At 43.5% G+C, this 25,260-nt stretch overlaps 1 protein-coding gene across 1 annotated transcript in view; it reads right to left on the minus strand.

Annotated features, from left to right (window-relative positions):
* PAH (phenylalanine hydroxylase) overlaps positions 1-25,260 on the minus strand; it is a 90,203-nt gene that overhangs the window by 26,069 nt on the left and 38,874 nt on the right. The window contains 2 exon segments of the mRNA NM_001046058.2: positions 4,716-4,783; positions 17,821-17,909. Coding sequence (NP_001039523.1) covers positions 4,716-4,783; positions 17,821-17,909 — 157 coding nt within the window.

Here is a 25,260-nt window from a genome sequence, read left to right on the forward strand (position 1 = left end):
TGAACTCTGAGTAAGTGAACACTGAACCGCTGCTCCTATGTGAAATGCAGGACCCAGATCACATTTTCAACTCATAATCCCAACCTTGTCTTGCATGTACCTTTGTTTAAAGACACCTTACTTAATGTATGGTTGATTCATTCACACTGAACTCACAGCCAGCAGCACTACAGCCCAGTCCTGAAGGAAGCATATCGAACACACATTTTTCCCATTAGGCATGTCAGAGCCATCCTGTACTCAAGACCGTGAGACAGAATTTCAGCTCTATGCTGGAGGGCCATTTTAAACAACAAAATTACCAACCAAAAGAACAAAAAGTCAACAAACATGGCTCTAAAGAGACCGCAAAAGAAACACTTGTTTACAGTAGAAAAGCCAAAACAACAAGGCAGTGTTGCCTTGTTTGACCTCAGTTGGGAACTGATGCATCAGGAGACTCACATTTTTCCTTGCTCTGCACATATCTGGGGGTGAGTGTGGAAATCCCTTGTGTTTGCAGGGGTCTCAAATCAATGTAAGCAAGTAACCTTCAAAGAATGAGAATCAACTGCAACAGATGTTGAGATAAAAGACAAAAGCAAAGAAGGAAGGGATGGAAAACAGCATCAGAAGTTCAAAAGAGATGAGCGGAGATGAGGTCAGAAACAGGCTTTAAATTGGAGGACAAGTTCAGTCCCTAATGAGAGATATGCCCTTCAGTACATCACTTAACCATTTGGGGTTCATCTATATGAGGTGATTCCCTGGTACCTTAGCTGGTAAAGAATGTGCCTGCAATGTGGGAGACGTGGGTTTATTCCCTGGGTTGGAAAGATCCCCTGGAGAAGGGAATGGCAAACCACTCCAGCATTCTTGCCTTGAGAATTCCATAAACAGAGGAGCCTGGGAGGTTCATGGGATCACAAAGAATTGGATGCGGCTGAGTGACTTTCACTTCACTATTCAGTTCAGTCACTCAGTCATGTCCAACTCTTTGTGACTCCATGGACTGGAGCATGCCATACTTCCCTATCCTTCACTGACTCCCAGCATTTGCTCAAACTCCTGTCCATCTAGTCAGTGATGCTATCCAACCATCTCACCCTCTGTCATCCCTTTCTCCTTCTGCCTTCAATCTTTCCCAGCATCAGGGTCTTTTCCAAAGTATTGGAGTTTCCGCTTAAGCATCAGTCCTTCCAATGAATATTTAGGACTGATTTCCTTTATTATTGACTGGTTTGATCTCCTTGCTATCCAAGAGACTCTCAGGAGTCTTCTCCAACACTACAGTTGAGAAGCATCAGTTCTTCAGTGCTCAGCTTTCTTTACAGTCCAACTCTCACATTCATACTTGATTAATGGAAAAACCATAGCTTTCACTAGACGGACATTTGTTGGTAAAGCAATGTCTCTACCTTTTAATATGTTGTCTAGGTTTGTCATATATTTTCTTCCAAAGAGCAAGTGTCTTTTAATTTCACCTCACTACACAAGGTGAAAGCACTACATGAAGTGAATTTCACTTCACTAAATCCTAAAAGATGATGCTGTGAAAGTGCTGCATTCAATATGCCAGCAAATTTGGAACTCAGAAGTGGCCACAGGACTAGAAAAGGTCAGTTTTCATTTCAATCCCAAAGAAAGGCAATGCCAAAGAATGCTCAAACTACTGCACAATTGCACTCATCTCACACACTAGTAAAGTAATGCTCAAAATTCTCCAATCCAGGCTTCAGCAATACGTAAACTGTGAACTTCCAGATGTTCAAGCTGGTTTTACAAAGGCAGAGGAACCAGAGATTAAATTGCCAACATCTGCTGGATCAGAAAAAGCAAGAGAGTTCCAGAAAAAAATCTACTCCTGCTTTATTGACTATGCCAAAGTCTTTGAGTGTGTGGCTCTCAATAAACTGGAAAATTCTGAAGGAGACAGGAATACCAGACCACCTGACCTGCCTCTTGAGAAACCTGTATGCAGGTCAGGAAGCAACAGTTAGAAGTGGACATGGAACAACAGACTGGTTCCAAATAGGAAAAAGAGTACATCAAGGCTGTATATTGTCACCCTGCTTATTTAACTTGTATGCAGAGTAGATTATGAGAAACGCTGAGCTGGAAGAAGCACAAGCTGGAATCAAGATCGCCGGGAGAAATATCAATAACCTCAGACATGCAGATGACACCACCCTGATGGCAGAAAGTGAAGAACTAAAGAGCCTCTTGATGAAAGTGACAGAGGAGAGTAAAAATGTTGGCTTAAAGCTCAACATTCAGAAAACTAAGATCATGGCATCCAGTCCCATAACTTCATGGGAAATAGATGGGGAAACAGTGGAAACAGTGGCTGAGTTTATTTTTGGGGGGCTCCAGAATCACTGCAGATGGTGACTGCAGCCATGAAATTAAAAGACGCTTACTCCTTGGAAGAAAAGTTATGACCAACCTAGACAGCATATTCAAAAGCAGAGACATTACTTTGCCAACAAAGGTTCGTCTAGTCAAGGCTATGGTTTTTCCAGTGGTCATGTATGGATGTGAGAGTTGGACTATAATGAAAGCTGCTGCTGCTGCTGCTGTAAGTCACTTCAGTCGTGTCTGACTCTGTGCGACCCCATAGACGGCAGCCCACCAGGCTCCCCCGTCCCTGGGATTCTCCAGGCAAGAACATTGGAGTGGGTTGACATTTCCTTCTCCAATGCATGAAAGTGAAAAGTGAAAGTGAAGTCACTCAGTCGTGTCCTACTCTTAGCGACCCCATGGACTGCAGCCTACCAGGCTCTTCCGTCCATAGGATTTTCCAGGCAAGAGTACTGGAGTGGGGTGCCATTGCCTTCTCCAGTGAAAGCTGAGCACCGAAGAATTGATGCTTTTGAACTGTGGTGTTGGAGAAGACTCTTGAGAGTCCCTTGGACTGCAAGGAGATCCAACCAGTCCATCCTTAAGGAGATCAGTCCTGGGTGTTCATTGGAAGGACTGATGTTGAAGCTGAAATTCCAATACTTTGGTCACCTAATTCGAAGAGCTGACTCATTTGAAAAGACCCTGATGCTGGGAAAGATTGAGGGCAGGAAGAGAAGGGGATAACAAATGATGGTTGGATGACATCACTGACTCAATGGACATGAGTTTGGGAAGACTCTGGCCATTGGTGATGGACAGGGAGGCCTGGCGTGCTGCGGTTCATGGAGTCACAAAGAGTCAGACATGACTGAGTAACTAAACTGAACTGAACTGAACTGAACATGAGGTATAAAACTGCCTGAAAATATCTGGTGTGCCTTTGAGTACCAGCCATCTCTGGATGGGTTTCAGTAGCCAGTTTAACTCATGATCATCCAGAATCATGAGGCATTCAACCAATTCCACACTTATTCACCAGGTATAATATTTTTATGGAAAAGAGGTGGTTTGAGTTTCTCCCCCTCAAGTCCCAACAGCCAAGAAGGAGTGAATGCACCCCGTAAGCAGCTCCTTGGACATCAGGAGAAGTGTGGTCTCCTGACTTGGAGACTCCCCAGACACTCAAGGAAGTGGTTGAGAATGACTTTGTGGTTAAAAAAGCCTGAGTTCAAAACCAGGCTCTGCCACCTTCCAGTTCTATGACTCTGGCAAGTTATTTACTGGGATATTCTAAAGCTTTAGTTTTTTCATCTGAAAAATGGGGAGTTATTATTAAGACTAAATGAAATTATGCACATTAAGCATTTAGCAAAGCCCCAGACATAACAAGGAGATTAAAAATGAGCTATTATTATTGACTATCTGAAGAAGGACTCTTGTCTGTGTCTGATGTGTCCACCTGACCATGCTGGGGTCATGATGGGGACACGGGAGAGAGGTCACCACATTCTGTGATTCCTGCTTGCCACAAGCCAAAGTCCAGCTGGGTCTAGACATGACTAAGGTCAGCACTGTTCTGGATCCTTCTACTACCAGGATTCATTCAGATAAAGAAATTTTCTCTGGAAGCCTTTCCCTTGTGAAGGTCGTTTTTATTCTGTATACAAAGCGTTAGCATCTCCTTTATCTTCCCCATATTCTAGCAAAGCTGTTAAAGTCCCATCACCTCATGTTGTAAACCCTGTATGTTTCTTCTTGAGCACGTCTTTTCTCAAACCCTTAACTCAGGAATGGAGCTCAGGTCCCGAAACACTAAGTTTCTCATGGGAGCATTTCTGTAGTTCCCAAGAACTCAAAATAGCAAAACAATTCTCTTCCCAAATAACATTTAATATTTGCATTTTCCTCTGGCTAAAATCTGGCAGAATCCCAGAGAGAAAAAAATAAACTCATTCTAAAATTGCCCTTCGCATCTGGGTCAGATCAGATAAAAGTAGAACCCTGAGGCTTGGCTCTCCTGAAACCTCCAATGATTCACTAATTCAGTAAAGCAGCCAACTCCTTCTTGAATGTAAATACTTCTTTCTCCTTTTTCCTGGTTTAATGCAGAAACACCAGAGGCTCTTTTATTCAGGACTGAGGCCTTTTATAATTATGTCAGATGTCACTGCGTAATTACACAACAAAGCTTGGGAGAGAGCTGGGCCCTGGTGTAGGGGGTAATATTGTTTTATCTCGTGGTGAATTTTTAAATGTGTGTTATTAAAGGGAGGATTTAAACATACACAAACATACACAGAGGGAAGGATTCTCCAAGCTGGTATTTTCCAACTTTGGGCAAAGGAGAGTATGGTCTTCTCCCCATCCCCCACCAACACACAGAGCAGACTTACTGTCTATAGTTGTAGGCAATGTCAGCGAATTGCTTCCGTCTTGCTCGGTATACAGGATCTTTAAATCCCTGGGAAGAAAGGAGACACTTTATTTCTTCAGGCTTTGAAACCTGGCCTATCTACACATGCTTTGAATGGGGGCCTTTGACCACTGACACTTCATCTCGCCTTCCCCTGATTATACTCTGAAAATAAAGTCTCAGTTAATCTGAGCATAAATTGTCCCATAAGATATCATGAGTGACACATTACTAGCCACACTTTCAATTCAATGCGAGCTCTGCCTTGGGATTCCTAAGCACAAATGGTGTCTGGGTTTTAAAGAAATCTCATCTATAGCATTTCTAATCTATAAATGTGCTAAATTAGGCAGAGTTCTTAGGGTAAATGTCTAGGAAGAAGATAGACAACAGCCACTCAAGTCCTGACCCATGGTATGAGTCCAGCACTGTCTCCTAACTTCTTAACAGACTAACAGGTAAACGCTTACTGGTATTGCAATCTTTAAAAATACCATTTACTCAGTGTCTATTATGTGCCAGTCTGTGCATACTAGGAACTTATAACTCTCACAAGAAACATGTAAGGTAAACCAGTGTGATGATCCCTTTCTTTCCAGAATAAACAGTGGTTCAGAGAAGAGCAGTCCAGTAAAGTTAGGATTTGAATCACTCAGTTCCATACTCTTTTCACTTCACTTCAGGAAATATCAACCTTTACAACTTGGCAGGGGCCTGACTAACTAAGATTCTGCCCCAGGGCATAAACAGGATACTAGTTTCTCCTCTGAGGCTGACTTGCAGGCAGCCTTTCCCCAGCAATTGGTAAACATTTCTGAATGAAAAGAGGCCAAGTATGTCTTTCAGTGTTGAGGGTTGGGGGAGGTCACATCTTAGAGTTGGAGATGATCCCAACTGGTTAAAAGGACATTTTCCTTATGTTTTCTTCTTGGAGTTTTATCATTTCAGGTCTTAATTTAATGCATTTCAAGTTCATTTTTTGAGTGGTGTAAGACAGGGGTCTAATTTCATTCTTTTGCGTATGAATGTCCAGTTTTCCCAACACCATCTACGGAAGAGACTATCCTTTCCCATTGAGTATTCTTCACTCCCTTATCAAACACTAGTTGACTATATGTGCATGAGTCTATTTCCAGGCTCTTAATCTGTCCCATTACTTCATCTGTCTGTTTTTATGCCCATACTAAAATGTTCTGATTGCTATAGCTTTGTAATATAGCTTGAAATCAGGGCATGTCATTCCTCTAGCTTTGTTCTTTCTCAGGATTGCTCCTTGACCTTGGCCTAGAAAATGAATTTTTGAATATGACACCAAAAGCAAAAGTAAGTAAGTGGGACTACACCAAACAGAAAAGCTTCTGCACAGCGAAAGGAACAATTAACCACATGAAAAGGCAGTCAATAAAATAGGAGAAAATATTTGCAAACTCTTCATCAGCTAAGGAATTAATATCCAAAATATACAAGAAACTCAAACAATAGACAAAAATCAAATAGTCTGATTTAAAAATAGGCAGAGGATCAGAACAGGCATTTTTCCAAAGAAGATATACAAATGGCCAACAGGTACATGAAGAGATGCTCAACATTACTAATCATCAGTAAGATGAAACTAAAATCACAATGAGCTATTACTTCATATCTGTTAGAGGGATTGGGGGCAGGAGGAGAAGGGGATGACAGAGGATGAGATGGCTGGATGGCATCACTGACTCGATGGACGTGAGTCTGAGTGAACTCCAGGAGTTGGTGATGGACAGGGAGGCCTGGCGTGCTGCGATTCATGGGGTCGCGAAGAGTCGGACAACACTGAGTGACTGATCTGATCTGATTATCAAAAAGATGAGTGTTGGCAAGAATGTGGAGAAAAGGAACCCTTTGTGTACTACTGATGGGAATGTAAATTGGTATAACTACTTTGGAAAACAGTACAGAGGTTCCTCAAAAAATTAAAAATGGAACTGCTATATGATCCAGCAATCCTACTTGTATGTATATATCCAAAGGAAATAAACTCACTCTTAGAGAGGTACCTGCACCTCTATGTCCACTGCATCCCCATTCAAACAGTCAAGATACAGAAATAAATGAAGTGTTCGCTGACAGATAAATGGATAAAGAAAATGTGGTACATATATACAAAGAGAAGGAAAAACCTTCTGACAACATGGGTGGAACTTGAGAGCATTTTACTAAGTGAAATAAGTTAGAGAAAGACCAAGTACTGTATGACATCACTTATATGTGGAATCTAAAAAGGCCAAATTCATAGGCAGAAAGTAAATTGGTGGTTGCCAGAGGAGGAGAGTGGGAGAAACAGGGAGCTGTTGGTTAAAGGGTCAAACTTCAAGTTACAAGATGAACAAGTTCTAGGGATCTAATGTGCAGGATGATGACTATAGTTAAAATACTACTCTTTATACTTGAAAGCTGATAAGAGAGTAGATCTTAAATGTTTTCACCACAGGAAAAGAATGGTAATTATGTAAGAAGATAGAGGTGTTAACTGACCTTACATATGGTAATCATATTACAATATATATAGTAATCACATATGGCAATCATTTTTAAATATGCACACATATCAAATCAGCAGGTTGTAAGTCCAAACTTACATGATGCTGTATGCCAATTATATTTCAAAAAAGCTAGAAAAAAGACCATTTTCCAAAAAAATTTGATTGTAATCTGTATTTTAGTTAAACAAGATATCAGTGTCATCACTCTAGAACCTTGCTTTGTTCCCTCCAAGCATCTACCAATAAACCATACCATCCATCACTTTAGCTTGCAATTTCTATGTCCCACCATCCCTCCAAACCAAGGCATTAATGAATCAACAACAAAGGTTTATGCCATGGAGAGTAATACTTAAAGACTCTTTTTAAAGGATAAGTATTCTCTGACTTTCAGATATTGTTTTCTGCTTCACTTGATTGGTTGGTTGGTTATTGTGTTCATGATGCTAAAGCTGAAACTCCAGTACTTTGGCCACCTCATGCGAAGAGTTGACTCACTGGAAAAGACTCTGATGCTGGGAGGGATTGGAGGCAGGAGGAGAATGGGATGACAGAGGATGAGGTGGCCGGATGGCATCACTGACTCGATGGACATGAGTCTGAGTGAACTCTGGGAGTTGGTGATGGACAGCGAGGCCTGGCGTGCTGCGATTCATGAGGTCGAAAAGAGTCGGACACGACTGAGCGACTGAACTGAAGTGAACTGTTTTATAAAACCCAACTCCACCAGTAATTCCAAAGAACCAGGGGTCCATGTATATAATGTAGTTTCACCTGAGTATCCATAGCATACAGAGTCTGTTTGGCATATGGAAAGAACCACCAACACTTGTTAAAATAGACAAGGAAGAAAAGGATAAGGCGGAGGGAGGGATAAATAGAGGGGGAGAGAAAGGAAGGGGAGAAAGAAGTTCCCTAGTTTGTTTCCTAGGATATTTATAGTTCTTTTTTTGAGAAAAAGAAAAATCTAAATGTTTCCCACTGAAAAAGTAAAGTAAAATTTCCATATTATTTAGTTTTTCACTCCAAAACTAAATCTCAAATTAAGCAGTTATTCAGCTTAGAAAAGATTCCATAAAATAGTTATCACAAAGTATAACTATAGTGTTTTCCCTCAAGCACTGAATGATTTTAAATCATTAACTACAAGCAGGAAAGCTTAGGAATCTGAAAACTTAAAACTACTGCTAGACCCAGTTCTTCTGGATGAAAGTAAGTTGCTTTGGGACAATACAGTAAGAAAACTGGACTTCCCTGGCAGTGCACGGGTTAAGACTCCATACTTTCAGTGCAGGGGCCAAGGGCTCGGTCCCTGGTCAGGGAAAATCCCACATGCCCTGTGGTGTGTCCAAAAATAAATAAATAAAAATAAATTAAAGAAAATTGGATTCTATCATTTTATTTCCAAGCAGCGCTAACAAACACTTTGAGGAACCTGTCTACTGGGCTAAATGAAGAACACATCTCCAAACTTAAAGACTCAAAATTTAACCTTAATGCTTGTCAGTCATTAATGCTTGACTTACAGTCATCCTCACTACAAGTCCTGTTTAATGGTCATGGCTTTTCCCTGTCCCTAAATACAAAGCATAGGCACTTGTAAAGTTGCCTTGGAGAATATCTATTTTTATATTTTGATGTAGATATACAGAAAGTGAAGCCCATAGAGCCATTTGCCGAGGGGCCCTTAACTGCAGAAACAGCACCTCCACTTGGGTTTTCCCGTCCTGGCCAGGTGGTGAGATGTGGTTTGAAGTCTGAGATAGTTACCCAGGGAGAGGAGTGAAGAATTCAAATTCGCTTAACCGGTGGATTTCCATTTTATTATGATGTCTCCAGAATGGGATGCCCATGACAATTTCTCTTACCATTGGGCTCATTTTTCTTTTACCTTCAATGTATTTTGTCTAGGTAGTTTAAAGATTTCTCCACCAATTAAAAAAAAAAAAAAAGCTTAATATAACATTGTATTCCAATAGGTAGCAACTATGTCAGAGGGATTATTTAAATAGAACAAAAACAATGGTAGAATAAATACACCCAAATCCAATCAATGGTATGAAATGGGAACTCTTATTCTTCCGTGCCACTTAGGCTTCTAAATGTATTTTTAATGTGTAAAAATACACAGTATTTTTTTTTTTACTGTGAATGTGGGTTTCTTTTTCCTTCCTTTTTTTTTTTTTTGCAGTTGGGTTTATTTTATTGTTTCATTTTTATTTATTTATTTGAAGTATAACTGATTTGCAATATCATGTTAATTTCAGGTATATGGCACAATGATTCAGTTATACATTTATATATATGTATAACTGAATAAATATACATACATATCTTTTTCAGATTTTCCCCTTATAGTTTATTACAAAATATTAAGTATAGCTCCCTGTGCTATATACTAGGTCCTTGTTAGTTATCTATTTTATATATAGCAGTGTGTATATGTCAGTCTCTGGTGGCTCAGTGGAAAAGAATCTGCCTGCCAATGCAGGAGACACAGGTTCAATCCCTAGGTCGGGAAGCTCCCATAGAGAAGGAAATGGCAACCCACTCCAGTTGCCTGGACAGAGGAGATTGGCGGGCTACCATCACAAAAGAGACAGGTCATCACAAAAGAGCTGGACACAATGTAGTGACTAAACAACAACAACATATGTTAATCCCGACTTGAAAATTTATCTTGGCATGCATGCTCAGTCACTTCAGCTGTGTCCAACTCTTTGCAAACATATGGGCTACAGGCAACCAGGCTTCTCTGTCCGCAGGATTCACGAGGCAAGAATACTGGAGTGGGTTGCCACACCCTCCTCCAGGGGATCTTCCTGACCCAGGGATTGAACCAGCGTCTCCTACACTGCAGGCGCATTCTTTACTGCTGAGCCACTGGGGAAGCCCAATTTATCTCTACCCCTTTTATAATTAGAAAAAAGGTAAAATAATATTAAAAACCCATCTCAAATCATTATGGGAATGGACAGAAGATTTATACAGTGAGCTATATCAACACATCCAAATATAATACTATATTTTATATTGCATAATATTTTATATATTATTATATATTATTTATATAATTAGGTATACTAATATTTTATAAAAATTTTCTATATGGCAAGTTTTCTAACTATGGTCTTTTCCAACTTCAAGTTTCTAACAAGTCCATTATCAATGTTCAAAGGAACCCTGCCAACTAGGCAGCACAGACTTTTGTTTTGTTACCAGCAAAAGAGATCTGCAGCCTGGAAGCCCACCTCTCAGGCATTTGGCCTTGCATCCCCTGGGCTGCCAGGTGGCCACAGGGCTCTGTGACCACGTAGAAGACACTCTGAATTAAGCTACAGTTGGTGATGACTAATCATCCCATCTCAATTTGGACTAATAGCAGCAATTTCGGTAGGACTGCATATAATTTATTTATAATCACCCTGTCTCAATTAAGCTAATAGCAGCAATTTTGGTTGCACTGCATGTAACCAAGTATGTTTTGACAGGAAAATATATTGTTGGTGAAAGAGTGGTGGGGGGAGGCAGAAGAGAGGCATAGTGGATGGGACGATGGTGAGAGAAGTCTACAGGATGCAAAGTCGTAACATCACCCGCAGTCCACCTGGAATCTCTCACCTTAATCTCAGCAATTTTTTTACTTGGGGTGTTGAATAGTATGATTTTGCTTCAATAGGGCTGACTTATAGAAAGAATGCATGCATGCTAAGTCACTTCAGTCATGTCTGACTGTTTTCAACACTGTAGAATGTAGCCTGCCAGGTTCCTCTCTTCCATGGGATTCTCCAGTCAAGAATATTGGAGGAGGTTGCCATGCCCTCCTCCAGGGGATCTTCCTGACCTAGGGATCAAACCTTTGTCTCTGGAATTCCAGGCAGACTATTTACCGCTGAGCCACCGGGGAAGCCCTTAAAGAAGATTCAGTTCAGTTCAGTCGCTCAGTCGTGTCCAACTATTTTCGACCCCATGAATCGCAGCACGCCAGGCCTCCCTGTCCATCACCAACTCCTGGAGTTCACTCAGACTCACGTCCATCGAGTCAGTGATGCCATCCAGCCATCTCATCCTCTGTCATCCCATTCTCCTCCTGCCCCCAATCCCTCCAGCTTTTCCAATGAGTCAACTCTTCACATGAGGTGGCCAAAGTACTGCAGTTTCAGCTTTAGCATCATTCCTTCCAAAGAAATCCCAGGGCTGATCTCCTTCAGAATGGACTGGTTGGATCTCCTTGCAGTCCAAGGGACTCTCAAGAGTCTTCTCCAACACCACAGTTCAAAAGCATCAATTCTTCGGTGCTCAGCCTTCTTCACAGTCCAACTCTCACATCCATACACAGGAAAAACCATAGCCTTAACTAGACGGACCTTTAAGTTGCAAAACATTTATTTTATGATCAAGTTGCAAATGACTTCTGTCCAACAGAAAGCACTCGTGGTTGTGACTTTATTGTTTTATAGGACATTAATCACGTGTACCCATCTTTGTAATCTCATTCTAGCATCCCATTTTTCAATGACCATATGTTTTCATCTCTTATATCTTCCTTTGCACTGTCCTTGTCATGTTATTGATTCCCTTACTCCAGAGTTCATAGATCTTTGAGAGATGTTTACTATCTACCTGTGTGACAGTTGTTTTTAACTTTTTAAAAGTTATGCTTTGACAGAGCAGCTTAGTACAAGCACAAGGAGTCTTTGATGACTCAACTCTCTGACTGATCCTTAGAACAGACCTTGACAGGACCCTGGGGTGGAGAAGGTTGGATGGGCAAAGGAAAAGGGAAAGAGAAGTATTAGAAAGATAGTCCTGCTTTCAGGAAAGAGCAAGGCTCTTCTTGGAGAGCAGGGAAACTCAGCATCTATGTTCTGGAAATACTGAAAAGTAATTTGAGAGATTTAAATCAAGAAGTAGAAAGAGACACAGACAAGCAGTTGTATTGGCTAATGCTTTCCCCACCAGAAAGCCTCGCCTCATGCAGATCTTCAGTTTAGAAGCAGGTACAGGTGCCAGGATGGAGAAGGTGATGGCACCCCACTCCAGTACTCTTGCCTGGAAAATCCTATGGATGGAGGAGCCTGATAGGCTGCAGTCCATGGGGTCTCGAAGAGTTGGACACGACTGAGTGACTTCCCTTTCACTTTTCACTTTCATGCATTGGGGAAGGAAATGGCAACCCACTCCAGTGTTATTGCCTGGAGAATCCCAAGGATGGGGGAGCCTGGTGGGCTGCCGTCTATGGGGTCGCACAGAGTCGGACACGACTGAAGCGACTTAGCAGCAGCATCAACAGGTGCCAGGAAAACTGGAAGAGGGACCTATGGGGTTAGGGTCTATGTGGCAGAGGCTGCTGATGGTCCCCAAGATCTGAGCCCTTTTGCTTTCAGACAGCATTACTAAACCACTGTTCCTGGTCTCTCTTTCAGGGAGTAGCAACCCTGTGACTGAGCTGCAGGCAGTGGAACTGAAGTGAAGGGATGTGAGTCACCTTTCATCCTGGACCATAAATACCTCCCAGGAGCAATTCTCCCATGCCTGGCAGAATGGAGACGGCTCCCAGGACCCAGATGAGGGTGCCGCTGCTAGATCGAAGGAGACTTGATCTCTGCAGGAGTGTGAGAGGAAACTTCCCTTTTGACCTACACTGGAAATGAACTTTTACTGGGTTAATTCATAGAGATTTGGGGGTCATATGATAAGCATTTGGCCCTCTTGATCAATACTTTGGTCACCTGATGGGAAGGGCCGACTCACTGGAAAAGACCCTGAGGCTGGGAAAGATTGAAGGCAAAAGGAGAAGAGGGAAGCACAGGATGAGATGGTTGAATGGTGTCATGGACTCAATGGACATGAATCTGAGCAAACTCCAGGAGACAGTGAAAGACAGGGAAGCCTGGTGTCCATGGGGTTGCAAAGAGTCAGACACGACTTAGCAACTGAACAGCAACTATTGACCTTGTTACTAGAGGGCTCACCTCAGATCTCCCTCTTTCCAGAAGTCCTCCCAAACCATTCTAGTCCACAGGGACCTTAGAACTGATAGTATGTACTATCTCTTTAAATCTGATGTTTAATCATATACTTTGTGTGTTACGATTTTACCAAATGAAGAATTGATGCTTTTGAACTGTGGTGTTGGAGAAGACTCTTGAGAGTCCCTTGGACTGCAAGGAGATCCAACTAGTCCATCCTAAAGGAGATCAGTCCTGGGTGTTCATTGGCAGGACTGATTTTGAAGCTGAAACTCCAGTACTTTGGCCACCTGATACGAAGAGCTGACTCATTGGAAAAGACCCTGAGGTTGGGAAAGATTGAGGGCAGGAGGAGAATTGAGGGACGACAGAGGATGAGATGGTTGGATGGCATCATCGACTCAATGGACGTGGGTTTGGGTGGACTCCTGGAGTTGGTGATGGACAGGGAGGCCTGGCGTGCTGCGGTTTATGGGGTCGCAAAGAGTCAGACACAACTGAGTGACTGAACTGAACTGAACTGAACTCAAACTATGTTCCATGGAACACTACCATTCAAGATGGTGTTGCTAGGTATTCCATGAAAAGGGGGTTCCATGGGTAAATAAATTTAAGGAACATGAGGTTGAATGGGTTTCATTTTTATAGGATTTTCCAAACCTTCTAGTGAGATAATGGAACTTATAGATGCTTAAAATGATAGTCTGGAATACAGACTTTATTCCTTGATCATGAGAATTTTTTTCAAAGACTACAATTTAAGAACTGTGCATATGACCATTAAAGAAGTCCTCTGAGGCAATGAATTTATTTCGAGCTGATACTGTGTTCAGAGTATAAAACTCAGTGCACCTAGTTCTGCAGCATCAGTGTGAAAAACTTGACCAGGAGAAAGTGCTCAGGAGGAAGGCTTTAGGGAGGCCAAGGTATGTGAGCTGGGCCTTAAAAGATGAAAAGACAGGTTTGCCAGCAGGCAAAGAAGTGAGAGGATAAGAAACAATATCCCCCCAAAAAAAGAAAAGAAAAAATATCCCAGAGAAAGGAAATGACATGAACAGGAGCACAGAGGCTGGGAGATGTCAGAGAAAGGAGAGTCCATTTTAGAAACGGGGATCAAACAGACCAATTTGGGATACTTCCCTGGTGACCCAGTGGCTAAGACTCTGTTCCCAATGCAGGGGGCCCCCCAGTTTGATCCCTGGTCAGGGCACTAGATCCCACAAGACCCAAAGCAACCAAATTAATTCATGATCTAAAAAACAATAACTAGACCCATTTGAATTCCGCCTGCGAGGCTGTATCCTAGCCCCTTCTGGCATCCGTTTGGGAAAATTGGACACCCCTCCCTGCTCTACCCCATGACCGAAGGCCTGTGGAGGGCAGAAGGAACCAGGTCTCACTAATCATTTCCAGCCCCTTTCCTCTCCAGCCTGGGACACAGTCCACATACACGTGAGGCCACACAGCCTGCTCGTCTGAGTTGTCTCCTCTGAAAATGAGAGAATTCAATCCTCCCAGGGAGGTTATAACATTGAAATTTTGAAAATGTGGGTAAAGCATTCAGCACAGCATCTGGCATACAGTCCTCACTGGAGAAACATTAGCTGTGGATGTTATTTGCTTAATCAATGTTTGTGGAAGGAAGGTGGGGTGAGGGGGAAGGCAGGAGAGAGCTGGGGAAGAAGGCAGGTGAGCTGGCTCCTTCCACATTCCTGCTGAAAGGCAGGTGCCCTCTACCCTGCATTTTGGGAACAAGTCTTCCTTGTCCTCTTTTCTCAAGGGGCTGTTTTGAAAGCCCAAGAGTGAGATGCTGGGTCAGGTGTCAGTGGACACTGCCAAGGGCAGGGGGTCAGTCTGAACACCAGGGGACCGGGAGGAACAGAGGGTCCTTTCGGGAAGAACGCCCGAGCCACCCCTCGCGGCGAGGCCAGGCCCTGCAGGGCTGGAGGCTGCGGGGAAGCACCCTGGAGGGTTTACTCTGTCCTTGGCCCGCCAGTTCCCGAGATCTGATGAAAAGTCACAGAAAGGAACACAGAGAGCCTGGCCTCCTTGTCAGGGGGACCGTGTACCTGATAAATCGCATTTTTATGATAAAAAGCATGACACGGAGAGGCCAGGGAGCCAAAGACATGGGCTGGGTCTGTAATGAAAATGAATTCCAGGGAGTTTTAAGACCAGCCCCAAGTGCCTCTGAGGAGACACGAGGGTAAGGAGAGGGAACGGGCCGTTTCTGAGGACTGGCCTCTTACCCCGTTGCTCCGAGGGAGCCAGCACGTGGCCGGCGGAAGGGACACGGAGCCGAGCGGGAGGTGGGGAGCTTGGGAAGAGGAGAAAACATCCCAGGGACGGGGTCAGGGTGGCCCGACAGCATTTCTGAGAAATGGAGTCTTTAGAGATGCTCATCTCCCTGGGCAGGCAGCAAAGCGGGTCTGCCCCAGACGTGTCATGGGGCATGTAGAGCATCTCCTTGTGTGCCCCCTCTTCCCGGGCTCCACTCGGCTGCTTTCTACCCAGGAAGATGGGACGAGATTCCAAATGCTGCAACTTTACCTCTAGTTTTTGCAGGGAGCAGGTGTTTAAGTAATAGATATGAGGAGCCCGAAATCCAGTTTCTATCCTTAAATAATTTCACAAATAAGAATCAAAGAAGCTCTGGGAAGTTCACATAAAGATGCACAGGCAGGAGGATTCACTGCCGAATCATCCTAAGACTAAAAGACTGAAACCTCCTACAAGCTTCCTGTTGGGGGCGGGTTAGGACATGATAGCACTGACTTAAAATATGTATATTAATGCTGTGTGCGCGCATGCTCAGTCGTGTTCGACTCTTTGTGGCCCCACAGACGGTAGCCCTCCAGGCTCCTCTGTCCAAGGGGTTTCCCAGGTAAGAATACTGGAGTGGGCTGTCGTTTCCTACTTCCGGCGATCGTCCCAACTCAGGGATCGAACCCGAGTGTCCTGCATCTCCTGCATTTGGCAGGCAGATTCTTTACCACTGCACCACCTGGGAAGCGCCATGTGTACTCACATGTGTCTAAATAAATAAATTAATAAAATATTGATGATTTTGGCAGTATAACAGGTGATTTTTTTTTCTGTTTTGAAGTATAGGAGCTGGGGGAAATTCACTTTTGCTTCTGCTTATAAAACACCTTCTCCATGTTAAAAAAAAAAAAAAAAAGCAGAATAGAACCAAGAGAAAAAGAGAAATAACTAAGATTAGGGATGATCTTCATATTCTTCCTCACGCTTTTCTGCACTTTTGAGTCCACTCTAAGGGGTTTACTATTTGAACTGGAACAAGCAACAACTGTTCATATTTTAAAAGGCTAGCCTGCCCAAATAGTTTGCTCTTCGTCTCTGTGAAAGGGCCTGAATTTCTGACACTGGTTAGACTTCTGTCCTCAGGTACTATGAGCACAGATGAAAGAGGTGAAGGATCCAAAGTTTAGGATGACTTAGGGAAGTCATTTACTTTTGTTGTGCCTCAGTCACTCAGTCAGTACAATGGGAACATCAGCTTTGCTTACTGAAAAGAGCCTTTGTGAAGAGCAAGTTCACAACCTGCTCAGCTGTAAAGACCACATAGCTGAGACGGAGGAGAAACAGAGTCCTGATAAAATGCAGAGGCTCTAAGTGAGTTACAGTAACCATCGCTAATGAAAACAGCCTCCAAGTCGTTTAAAGATTGAGGAACCATCTGCCTGGTTGGAGAGTAAATGACAGTCAACACGATGGTGGCATTTCTCACCTCTAGAAGCCTTGCTTCTCAGCCTCTAGAAGGCTGCTCCTTCTAGAGTCCTCTGCCCTAAAAAGGAGAATAAGACTCCAACCTTGGTCATCTACTTAAAAATATGAATGGATACAGGATACAGTCAAATGTTCTATCTGATACATCAGATCTTTTAAAATCTGACCATAACCCACCGCCCAGCTTCATCTCCTGACACTCTCACCCTCATGCCTATACATCAACTCAGCCATTCCCCAAATATTGTTGTTGTTGTTCAGTAACTGAGTTGTTTCTGATTCTTTGCGCCCCATGGACTTCAGCACGCCAGGCTCCCCTGTCTTTTACCATCTCTTGGAGTTTGCTGAGATTCATGTCCAAATATTCCAGATACTTTTCAGGACTCTGAGCCTTTGCATATGCTATTCCCTCGGCTCATAGAGCCTCTTGCTTCCTTATATGGCTGTTCTCAGGCTTTGAAATCCAGTTCCAGATCACCACCCCCCACTGCCCCACTGTACCTGGTGGAGTTGTTAGTAGTTTAGTGTTGCCCAAGCACTTGATTTAAACCTCTGTGGTAGGACCAAATCAGAAATAAAGGTGATTTACATATGTGCATGTGTGTTTTTGTGCATGTATGAATACACATCCCTTACATACATATATGATAAATAAATAATAGTTTCTGGATGGTGATCTGTATTTGCTTCAAAGATAACCATGATAATGATGATGTCTAAGTAGACACTCAATAAATGTTTGTCGTACAAGCAAACAAAGACACATTGCTGAAAGGGGGTGGAGGGGGTGGAGGGGGTGGAGGGAGGAACTTAGGGAGCCTCATGGGCGGGGCCACGGGCTCACCGGGTGATCTGCATCCAGTTCAGCTCCATAGCTGAGAACCTGGTTGGCAAAGTTGTCGAGTTCCTGAATGGTTCTTGGAAACCAGGGCACTGCAACACAGAAAGGGCAAAGGCCTGATTAGCAGATGGGTGTAACGTGGCCACCAAGATCAGAAGCAGGGGATCAGCTCCAATGAGGCAAGCCCATGGTGCTGGCAAGTGGGGTCCCAGATAACCCCCAAATTCCTATTCAAAAGTCAAATCTCATTTTCCTTGGAAACAAATTGTATATATTTCTTGGTTTATTCAACATTGAAGTTGAATAAGCCAGTAACAAAACCTGACGATAGCTTAAACATATATCATGATGGTCTGAGAGACATACACATTGTGAGAGGATTCCCCCCATCTGGTTAATTAACACATCCATCACCACACATATTTATCTTTTGAGGATTCTATTCTCTTTGCAAATTTCAACAATACAGTACAGTGTTATTGACTACACTCACCATGTTTTACATTAGATCCTCAGGCCTGATCCATCTGTTTTGGGGGGCCATTCCACACAGCACGTGGGATCTTAGTTTCATCACCAGGGACTGAACCCATGCCCCCTGCACTGGAGGCACAGAGTCTTAACCACTGAACCGCTGGGCAAGTCTCAGACCTCATTCATCTTATAGCTGAAAAGTTTGTACCCTTTTACCAGCCTCTCCCTATTTCTCCACCATTAAGCCCCTGATAACCAGTTATCTACTTTATGTTTCTATGACTTTTCTTTTTTTTTCTTTTTGAAGATTCCACATATAAATGATACCATTCAGTATGTTTGTTTGTTTTTTTTTTTTTTTCTGTCTCGCGTATTTCACTTAAAACATGTTCCCTCACCTATTCCCTTTCCTGAAGATTTTCTCTGAATGATCTCAAAATTCATCTCTCGTCTACCTATCATGGCACAGTGGAGTGGTGTTTTATGGTTTACTTTAGCAGCAGAATATTTCATGTGATATATGTTCCAGATATATTTTGGAATATGCATTCTATGCATGCTAAGTCGCTTCAGTCATGTCTGACTCTTTGTGACCCTATGGACTTTAGCCCACCAGGTTCCTCTGTCCATGGGATTCTCCAGGCAAGAATACTGGAGTGGAATGCCATGCCCTCCTCCAGGGGATCTTCCCAACTCAGGGATTGAAACCACATGTCTTATGTCTCCTGCATTAGCAGGTGGGTTCTTTACCACGAGGCTTCCCTGATACAATTGATAAAGAATCACCTGCAATGCAGGAGACCCCAGTTCAACTCCTGGGTCGGAAAGATCCCCTGGAGAAGGGATAGGCTACCCACTGCAGTATTCTTGGGCTTCCCTTGTGGCTCAGCTGGTAAAGAATCTGCCTGCATTGTGGGAGAACTGGGTTTGATCCCTGGGTTGGGAAGATCCCCTAGAGAAGGGAAAGGCTACCCATTCCAGTATTCTGGCCTGGAGAATTCCATGGACAGTATAGTCCATGGAGTCACAAAGAGTCAGACACCACTGAGCAGCTTTCACTTTCACTTTCTTTCAGTGCCACCTGGGAAGCCTTCTATTGTAAGCACCAGTTAAGCCCAAGAACCCTCCTCTTGCTACCCATCTTCCTTTCATGTATCTCCCTCCCAAGGGCCTCCAGGAAACCTTGCAAAATATTTTGACGTCAAAGCCGTGGTGACATGGAATAAACACCATCCAGCAGTTTGGGATTTGACGATGCTGGGCAGTACCTAAAAACCCACGGGCTTGCTCTGAAGCAGTAGCAGTACAGTGGGAGAGAAGGCGGGGTCTGAATGGTGTGACCCACAGTGACTGGGTCCTGCAGAGCAGGTGGCAGCACCCAGATCTCTGTGGCCTTCAAGAAAGAAGGCACACTGAGAGCGGAACTGTCCCAGGAATGAATGAACAGAGATGAGGACATTTTGGACTGTAAGTTCCATGAAGTTAGGAACCAGACTGCACTGTAGTTCTATGTGCAGAGGGAACAGAGGGAGGAAATTTCAGGGAAAAAGATGCTAAACTTGCAGCCGGTTGTGTCTACCTTTTAGAACCCAGGCTCCAGCTGCCTACTCACCCTCTCTGTGTCTCAGTCTCAACTCTGTAAAAATAGCAGCAACATGTCATATGCCAGGAATTGTGCTTAGCATTTTTGGTGAAATATGTCCTTTAATCTGGGGACTGCTGTGAGGAGTAAATGAGAATGTAGGCAAAGGATGCAGCCCAGCGTCAGGATGATAAAAGGTAGCTTTCCACTGCTTGCGTGTTATTTCTGTCTGGCTTTGCTCAAGTCAGGCAGGAAAGAACATGTGTGCCATCTAGTGGTTATACTGGGGAACTGTCACCCATGATCTATACATTAGAGCATCAGACAGGAAACAGCTGCATTCCATCAAAACAAGATGATTATGTGAACACAAGTAATAAAGGTCCACTTAACAGCCTCCTTTCCATAGATCTTAGATGCTAATCTTTCTTCCTCCTCTGTTAATAATAAAAACTAACTAACACTGAGTATAATTCCAAATACTTTACTTAGTATTTGTACTATTGGTGGGTACTATTGTGTGTGTGGGTACTATTGGTGTGGGTACTATTGGTGGGTACTATTCGATGAGTTGGATCATCAAAAAAACAAGAGAGTTCCAGAAAAAAACATCTAATTCTGCTTTATTGACTATGCCAAAGCCCTGTGTGGATCACAACAAACTGTGGAAAATTCTTCAAGAGATGGGAATACCAGACCACCTGACCTGCCTCCTGAGAAATCTGTATGCTGGTCAGGAAGTAACAGTTAGAACTGGAGATAGAACAACAGACTGGTTCCAAATTGGGAAAGGAGTACGTCAAGGCTGTATACTGTCACCCTGCTTATTTAACTTATATGCAGAGTACATCATGAGAAATACTGCACTGGATAAAGCACAAGCTGGAATCAAGATTTCCAGGAGAAATATCAATAACCTCAGATATGCAGACATGCACCCTTATGGCAGAAAGCAAAAAACTAAAGAGCTTCTTGATGAAAGTGAAAGAGGAGAGTGAAAAAGTTGGCTTAAAGCTCAAGTTTCATTCAGAAAACTAAGATCATGGTATCCAGTCCCATCACCTCATGGCAAATAGATGGGGAAATAATGGAAACAGTGACAGACTTTAGTTTTTTGGGTTCCAAAATCACTGCAGATGGTGACTGCAGCCATGAAATTAAAAGATGCTTGCTCCTTGGAAGAATAGTTATGACCAACCTAGACAGCATATTAAAAAGCAGAGACATTACTTTTCCAACAAAGATCCATCTAGGCAAAGCTATGGTTTTTCCAATAGTCATGTATGGATGTAAGAGTTAGACTATAAAGAAAGCTGAGCGCCGAAGAATTGATGCTCTTGAACTGTGGTGTTGGAGAAGAAGCCTCTTGAGAGTCCCTTGGACAGCAAGGAGATCCAGCCAGTCCATCCTAAAGGAATTCAGTCCTGAATATTCATTGGAGAGACTGATGCTGAAGCTGAAACTCCAATACTTTGGCCACCTGATTCAAAGAACTGACTCATTTGAAAAGACCCTGATGCTGGGAAAGATTGAAGGCGGGAGGAGAAGGGGATGACAGAGGATGAGATGGTTGGACGGCATCACTGACTCAATGGACATGAGTTTGAGTAAACTCTAGGAGTTGGTGATGGACAGGGAGGCCTGGTGTGCTGCAGTCCTCGGGGTCTCAAAGAGTCAGACACAATTGAGCAACTGAACTGACTGAACTGACTGTGTGTTATTTGTTCAGTTGTGTCCAATTCTTTGAGACCCATGGACTGTAGGCCGCCAGGCTCCCCTGTCCATGGAATTCTCCAGGCAAGAATACTGGAGTGGGTTGCCATTCCCTTCTCCAGGGGATCTTCCTGACCCAGGGATCAAACCCTGCATTGCAGGTGGATTCTTTACTGTCTGAGCCACAAGGGAAGCCTGGTGGTACTATTGGTATCCCCATATTGAAAATGAAAAAACTGGGATATGGAGAGGTTAAGTGATAAACCCAAACACACACACTGTTGGAAACAGTGGATTCAGTATTCAAACTTGGGCCTGGATGATGCTGTGATCTCAGGTCTGGACCACAAAATCCATCCTGCCAGGTACAGGGGTGGGGAGCACAGAGGTTGGGCAGAGGGGCTGGCTCTGGAGCCTGACTGCCTGATTTTCTTTACAGTTTCCCACCTGGAGGTCTGCATGCCCCTAAGCCCAGCCCGGTTCTCAAGGCAGGCTCCCTACAATAGTAATAACAGGAACAGACATTGTGGTAGTAATTCCAGCTAAGACTCACAGAGCTCTTGTTTAGGTGCTGTCCTAAACACTACATACCCTTCCTCACCCAATTCTCATACCAGCTCCGTGAGGTTGGTATTATTATCACCCCCATTTTCAGAAGAGGAAGCCGAGGGGCAGGGAGGAGAAGTCGCTCCACAGCCCTCCGCTGTCCCAGATGCTGGACTTTGGAGTCTGGGATGACTCAGCCCCGCATTTAGCTCCCTGAAGATGAGACCTGACTTCCCACTTTGCCACTTGAATTCTCTCCAAGCTTTTCTTTCTCCTTGAATCCAGGGCCTTACATGATGGATCTCTGTTGTCAGCACTGAAAATGGGGTCTGTTCCCTCCATGGGTCTGGGAGGGCATAAGGAAGGATGTCCTATTGTAGTCAGTCAGGACTCAGGACCCCCTGTAAGACCCTCCCTGTTTCTCTAGTGTGTTGCTGCCCTGTCACTTGCCTTCCAAGACTGCCTGTCCCTGCTCATTCACAGCCTCTATTTTGCCAGAAATTTATCCATAATTCTGGCAGTAACAGCTGCCCTTGGAGATACAGCAAGCCAGCCTTTCCTCACTGTACCATCTTCTGACTTGGGGGACCCTTAGCCCTCCCAAAGGAGTTTTCATGACTACGTATTAAGCACTTATACTGCCAGGCTCTGGATGTTGAGGAGTGAATACAGTGGATTCCTCACTCCTGTGGAGCTCACATCCGAGAGAGAGTGACAAGGAATAAGCTATAAATAAATTTTAAAATATAACAATGCCAGGAAGTCCCTGAAGAAGAAAAAATCAGTGCCAGGAAATAGAAAAGGAAGAAGATACTATTTTATATAACATCTCATGGCTCCAGACCCCAGGGCGAAGGTCGGAGAGACATTACACGAGCTTGCCATTGCTCAAGGGGACTGAAACAGCCAGAGTTTGACCCCAGCCCAGATCAGGGCCCCCGTTTCTCAGGGAGAGACAACCTAGCTATGGTTAAGGCCCTGATTACACAGGCAGACAACCTAGGCTTGAATGCGGTCTCTGGGGCAATATGGCATAGGAACCTGGAATGTCAGGTCCATGAATCAAGGCAAATTGGAAGTGGTCAAACAGGAGATGACAAGAGTGAACATCGACATTCTAAGAATCAGTGAACTAAGATGGACTGGAATGGGTGAATTTAACTCAGATGACCATTATATCTACAACTGCAGGCAGGAATCCCTTAGAAAAAATGGAGTAGCCATCATGGTCAACAAGAGAGTCTGAAATGCAGTACTTGGATGCAATCTCAAAATCTACAGAATGATCTCTGTTCGTTTCCAAGGCAAACCATTCAATATCATGGTAATCCAAGTCTATGCCCCTACCAGTAATGCTGAAGAAGCTGAAGTTGAACAGTTCTATGAAGACCTACAAGACCTTCTAGAACTAACACCCAAAAAAGATGTCCTTTTCATTATAGGGACTGGAATGCAAAAGTAGGAAGTCAAGAAACACCTGGAGTAACAGGCAAATTTGGCCTTGGAGTACAGAATGAAGCAGGGCAAAGACTAATAGAGTTCTGCCAAGAGAATGCACTGGTCATAGCAAACACCCTCTTCCAACAACACAAGAGAAGACTCTACACATGGACATCACCAGATGGTCGACACTAAAATCAGATTGATTATATTCTTTGCAGCCAAAGATATGCTATGCTATGCTATGCTAAGTCGCTTCAGTCATGTCCGACTCTGTGCGACCCCATAGATGGCAGCCCACCAGGCTCTGCCGTCCCTGGGATTCTCCAGGCAAGAATACTGGAGTGGGTTGCCATTTCCTTCTCCAATGCATGAAAGAGAAAAGTGAAAGTGAAGTCGTTCAGTCATGTCCGACTCTTAGCGACCCCATGGACTGCAGCCTACCAGGCTCCTCCGTTCATGGGATTTTCCAGGCAAGAGTGCTGGAGTGGGGTGCCATTGCCTTCTCCAGCAGCCAAAGATGGAGAAGCTCTATACAGTCAGCAAAAACAAGACCGGGAGCTGACTGTGGCTCAGATCATGAACTCCTTATTGCCAAATTCAGACTGAAATTGAAGAAAGTAGGGAAAATAACTAGACCATTCAGGTATGACCTAAATAAAATCCCTTATGACTATACAGTGGAAGTAAGAAATATATTTAAGGGACTAGATCTGCTAGACAGAGTGCCTGATGAACTATGGACAGAGGTTTGTGACATTGTACAGGAGACAGGAATCAAGACCATCCCAAAGAAAAAGAAATGCAAAAAAGCAAAATGGCTGTCTGGGGAGGCCTTACAAATAGCTGTGAAAAGGAGGGACGTGAAAAGCAAAGGAGAAAAGGAAAAATATACCCATTTGAATGCAGAGTTCCAAACAATAGCAAGGAGAGATAAGAAAGCCTTCCTCAGTGATCAATGCAAAGAAATAGAGGAAAACAATAGAATGGAAACGACTAGAGATCTCTTCAAGAAAATTAGAGATACCAATGGAACATTTCATGCAAAGATGGGCTCAATAAAGGCCAGAAATGGTATGGACCTAACAGAAGCAGAAGATATTAAGAAGAAGTGACAAGAATACACAGAAGAACTGTACAAAAAAGATCTTCACTACCCAGATAATCACAATGGTGTGATCACTCACCTAGAGCCAGATATCCTGGAATGTGAAGTCAAGTGGACAAATATTTAACCCTGCTTTAGTCTTCCTACCAGTAAAGTGGGGATAATAAAGTACCACTTTATAGGAACACATAAGTTTAAAAGAGTTAATATGTGTGATCTGTTGAGAACAGAGTCTGGCACATAATAAATACAGATTCATGTTGGAAATAGGGATTCCCTGATGGCTCAGTAGTAAAGAATCCATCTGCAATGCAGGAGATGCAGGAGAAGCAGGTTCGATCCCTAGATCAGGAAGATCCCCTGGAGGAGGGCATGGAAACCCACTCCTGTATTCTTGCCTGGAGAACCCCATGGGCAGGGGAGCCTGGCAGGCTACAGTCCATAGGTTTGCGAAGGGTCAGACATGACCGCAGCAACTGAGCACTTACACATGTTGGGAATACTGGGGGTTTGGTTCTAGACCACCATGATAAAGAGAATATCACAGTAAAGTGAGTCACATTAACTCTGAGGTTTCCCA

This window comes from Bos taurus, chromosome 5, assembly GCF_002263795.3.
Source record: "Bos taurus isolate L1 Dominette 01449 registration number 42190680 breed Hereford chromosome 5, ARS-UCD2.0, whole genome shotgun sequence".
Taxonomy (NCBI): domain Eukaryota; kingdom Metazoa; phylum Chordata; class Mammalia; order Artiodactyla; family Bovidae; genus Bos; species Bos taurus.